Consider the following 4214-nt stretch of genomic DNA (forward strand, 5'->3'; position numbering starts at 1 on the left):
GCAATAAGTGGTAGACGATGTTCCCGTCGACAGCGAGACGCCTGTGGTGCCTTTATCAATCTCGATGATTTGCCGGCTCAGTCTTCGAAGATACTCATAGGGGTGGGATTGAATTTAAGGATGTGAGTGTGCATGTGTTGTGAGTGTCTGAGTTATATTGTGTAATTAAAAAAACAATCCTTATCGGGACAGCGCTTTACTCATATTGATGTAAAAAAAAATCAACCTAATTTAAGAAGAGACGCGCCACAGATTTGTTGGCGCTCCCGCGGACCCGCTCATATTGTGGTTTGGAGCACAAACAGAAAAAAACAAAAAAAAACAATCAGGACCACTATTTTTAACCTGATTTGCACACACGGGCCATCCGTTGTCTCTCTGAAAGAAAACGAACAATGGGCCGAATCCGCGCTCTACGGCCCATCTTCTCTATAACGGCCCGCTCCGTCCAGGTCCAGCCGCCCTCTCTCTCTCCGCCGCCCTCCTCGCCCCCGGCGACGGCGCGCACACAGCGATCCCCACTCATACTTGCCCCGAGCCAAACTGGACTGGGAGCGGGCCGGAAACATATCCGGACTCGGATTGATTTCCTCTCTCGTCGGTCGGTTAGTAAACAAAACCTAGCTTCCTCCCAGTCAGGCGGAGTTGGTTCTGCTCCCAATCAGGAGAATCCAAGTATTTTTTCTTCCTCCCACTCCGTTTAGTTGCGGATTTTCTTGCTGCCTGAGAAGGCTGCTGATCCAATTCCTCAGTCCGTCCCTCCTTGGGGCTCGATTTGTCTCTTCGTCTTCTTCAGCGCGCAGATCGATTACGGTGGACGCTTACCACAGGACCTTCCGACATCAAGGTATGGCTCAGTTTGTTTTCCAGGTAACGCTTCACCAAAACCCCGTGCAAAATTTGTGTTCGGGAAAGGCGACTAAGTCGCGATGCTTTGTGGATGCTGTGTTAAGCGTGGTAAGCTAATGCTTTAGAGGTTGTGATGCGCAGCTCTGTTGATTCGGTAGATGGAGGTGCCAATGAACTCTGCGCAGTCCGGTGCTCACTTCCCAGTTCAGCATCGGTCCCTCTCGCTAGACATCAAGGTACCTGTCTTCCTGCAGCAATATTACCAAGGCTGTCGAATTTTAGTCAGACTAAGCGAATATATGATGAATATATTTATAGTAGGACACGATAGTTTGTTCCTAGAGTGAAGGTCTGCTAACATTTATAATTATTAGCGTCATTTGGTAGTGGAAAGAGTATGATTTGATTTAAGCTTTCTGACATGAAGATTACTTGATTATTCCTTTGCCTCTTCTGCATTTTCTAGGGCAATAAGACAGACATTGTTTTAAGTAAATATGAAGATACCTTTCTGGTAAGTTGCAGATCTCAGTTCTTATTCAGTTGAGTCCTGATTCTCACATGACAAGGATGTTCATCTTTATTAAATTCGCAGGTGATTGTGACACAAATTGGCTGCATGGGGACCATACTGGCTGCCAAGTATGCTTTCTATCCTTGTGCAAATTCATTCTCCTGCACGTGTGAAATTCAATTTTGCTATTTGCACTATCAGTTCCGCATAAAGTAGCTTCCTCCATGCTATTTCGTTCGCATTGTTTTGAAATTGCAATTTTGTTGGATCCTTTTGAAGAGTACTCAAACTCCCTCTGCATATACTGTCACTGACTATCATCTAAGAAACAAATCTGCAAAACACTTCAGCCACATCCATATCAGGTCATAACTTCCAGATTGTTCACATGCAAGATAATAACGCCTTTGTTACTACCTCAGTAAGATACTCCGTAGATGGTATCTTACTAGTTACTGCTTGACTAATTGTTACACCTTATTGAAGACATTTCTACAGTAGGTGGAAAGTTAGTGTATCTGGACATTTCTAGCTTAAGAATGTTGGCCTTATAAATGACATGTTGGTAGTAATTGTTTTTTTTTCCATTTATATACCTTGAAACTTCTGTACTGTATTTTTTATTAAGCTTTAAGCCCCCTCCATAGGAAAGATGAAAGTGTTTTCTCGGACCCGACCTACAATGTGACTGTTCTTTTCGGGAAGAGAGATGAGGTAAGCTCATTAGACCATCAGACGTCAAAATATCGTATAAACATGCACGGACCAACAACTGTACAAAACTTTGTGACTGCAGCCCGTCCTACTAGCTTGTGCACGCCAACTTATTGAGCACATAAGGTTTACTTCCTTCACCATGTACTTTGCCGTTTTGTTTCTCTTCAGTCTCCACATATTTGAATAATTATTTTTGATATATATGTTTACTTGTCATGGCAAACTGCACACAATTTACGACCCTATGCTGCATGCCAGACCATGTCTGTACCTGTCTATTAATGTTGAAGTAGTGATAACCATTTGAAAATAGTCAGCAGCAAGGAGCCTCCTCTTTTGTACTGTTCTTGGACATCTATGCAAATATTCTGCAGCAAAATGGCTCTTTGATTATAATTTTTTTTGTCTCTGTTCTCCATATGACTTCTATGCTTGTAGTATCACAAATTTTAGTTATTATTATTCCTATTGCTACTATTAACTGTTCCTTTGGCTGATGATAGGTACACCATTTTCGTACTATTGGGTACACAAAGAAATCATATATATTGAGAACTCACGCAGCATTGTACATTCATTTTTGTAGTGGCAGTGGCTCAGCACGGTCATTAGTGATCTCTCTTGGTCTGAAAGATCATTCTCAGGTAAGAATCAAGTTGGAGAAATTCACTTTGTGTGACTGTTTTTACTAATGGATTTGATGGTCTCAAGTCTCCAAATAAGTGCTGAACCAACACGACTAGAATTTGGGTTGCAGTTGATTTTAGTTTTCCAAACTTATGGAAATGGTCAGTTGAAATTTTAACATCTGATCCTTAGTGAAACAAGCTCTGTGCGTATCACTCTGGACAGTTTCCAGTTGAAATAATTAATGTCGAGACCAGTGACAATGTTTGCCTGATAAACTTTGCAGGGAACACTTAAGGATATAATTGCAGCTGTGATTGTGAATCGTCTTTGGTGATGGTTTTGATCAACTGAGCTGGAGTTGGGATGCACTGAGCCGCTGAAGACACTGACGTGAACATATAACAATGAGCAAGATGAACCCTCATTTTATCACGTATGAAATTCCTAGATCTTTGTAGGCAGAATTTCTTTTCTACTTTAACAAATATAAGAGGTGGTTTTTAAGCTGTTCCGTGATTGATATTGTCCTACCATGGGCGAGGTGGGGGTGGTGGTTGAGCCTTCTCCTGTTGCCAAGAGTCGGGTCTCTCGTGCTAAACAAAATCACTTTCGGGGGAAGCATCTTGTTTTTTCCTCCCATGTTGCAAGCAAGTTTTTGCTATCCAATCCATTCATCTGACAAACACATGAATGCCACTTGCCCTAGCCAAGCAAGAATGAGCTCCCATCCTGTTAGGCACTTATAGGCTAGTAAAACAAGCTCTTTGTTCCCATTAATTTACATTGAAGTGGTTTCTTCAACTTTTCTGCAGCGTCTATTTGAAACTATTTGACAACCCCAGCATGAGACAGACTGACAATAATTTTCAGTTGGAGGGAACCTCCCATCTGCTAAGGTTTGCTACGCAGGTCACAGGTCAGGCTTTGCGAAAGTTTGCAAGAAATTAATAAATATTAAAACACAAATCCCCAATACACAACGACGATGATGGGCATGCGTACAATTACTCAAATCAATGGATGGGAACGCTACACCGTGGTTGCTAGACTGAAATTAAGATGCTGTCAACAACTAGTAGCAACCAAACGCAGCTGGTGGGTCCTCCTGCGTGCCACCATCTGATGCCTGGCTGTAGTTCTCTCCGCCTGAGTTGTTGCCATCTCCCTCCATCGCCGGCGGTTCGCCGTCGAACGCCGGGAACCCCAGGATCTCCTCCATCGTGAACGCCAGGTAGCTGTCGTCCAACGGCATGAGGTCGAAGTTAGTATTCCAGTCCGGCATCCCGAGCTCGCTGTAGTCGTCCGCGTCGGCCATGCTGCTCTCGTCTTTGGCGGCCGGCGGCACAATACCCTCCAGCGTGGGCGGCGCCGCCGCCTCCATCGGCTTAACGCAGTCCGGGACCTCGAAGCGCCCGGGCTCCGTCGCGGTAGCTGGCAGTGGCGACGGCGACGGCGAGCGCGTGGCCCCGGAGGGACCGGCTTCGTCTTGCCCAGCGCAGTGAGC

General features: G+C 44.5%; 1 protein-coding gene across 7 annotated transcripts; it reads left to right on the top strand.

The window, feature by feature from the left end:
• The first annotated feature begins 443 nt into the window (after positions 1-443).
• LOC120651068 (proteasome assembly chaperone 3-like) lies at positions 444-3511 on the top strand. Of its 7 annotated transcripts, none has more exons than XM_039928421.1 (9): positions 449-675; positions 753-847; positions 991-1085; positions 1316-1363; positions 1445-1491; positions 2011-2077; positions 2160-2203; positions 2667-2724; positions 2994-3511. In XM_039928421.1, exons 3-9 carry the CDS (start codon positions 1008-1010, stop codon positions 3042-3044), a joined length of 393 nt encoding a protein of 130 aa, XP_039784355.1. In that variant the 5' UTR covers positions 449-675; positions 753-847; positions 991-1007; the 3' UTR covers positions 3045-3511. The 7 variants fall into 7 exon arrangements, 6 of the variants coding, with proteins under 6 accessions (XP_039784352.1, XP_039784353.1, XP_039784351.1 ...); XM_039928423.1 differs by having other exon boundaries at positions 797-847; XM_039928418.1 differs by lacking the exon at positions 2160-2203 and having other exon boundaries at positions 444-675; positions 2584-2724.
• The last annotated feature ends 703 nt before the right edge of the window (positions 3512-4214 follow it).

The sequence above is a fragment of the Panicum virgatum genome, chromosome 9K, assembly GCF_016808335.1.
Source record: "Panicum virgatum strain AP13 chromosome 9K, P.virgatum_v5, whole genome shotgun sequence".
NCBI lineage: Eukaryota > Viridiplantae > Streptophyta > Magnoliopsida > Poales > Poaceae > Panicum > Panicum virgatum.

Bases quoted from the DNA above. Each gene is read 5' to 3' on its own strand.
- LOC120651068 (XM_039928418.1), top strand. From the start codon at position 1,008: ATGGAGGTGCCAATGAACTCTGCGCAGTCCGGTGCTCACTTCCCAGTT. The intron at 1,364-1,444 runs GTAAGTTGCAGA...TTAAATTCGCAG, and splicing joins AATATGAAGATACCTTTCTG to GTGATTGTGACACAAATTGG. The intron at 2,725-2,993 runs GTAAGAATCAAG...TAAACTTTGCAG, and splicing joins GTCTGAAAGATCATTCTCAG to GGAACACTTAAGGATATAAT.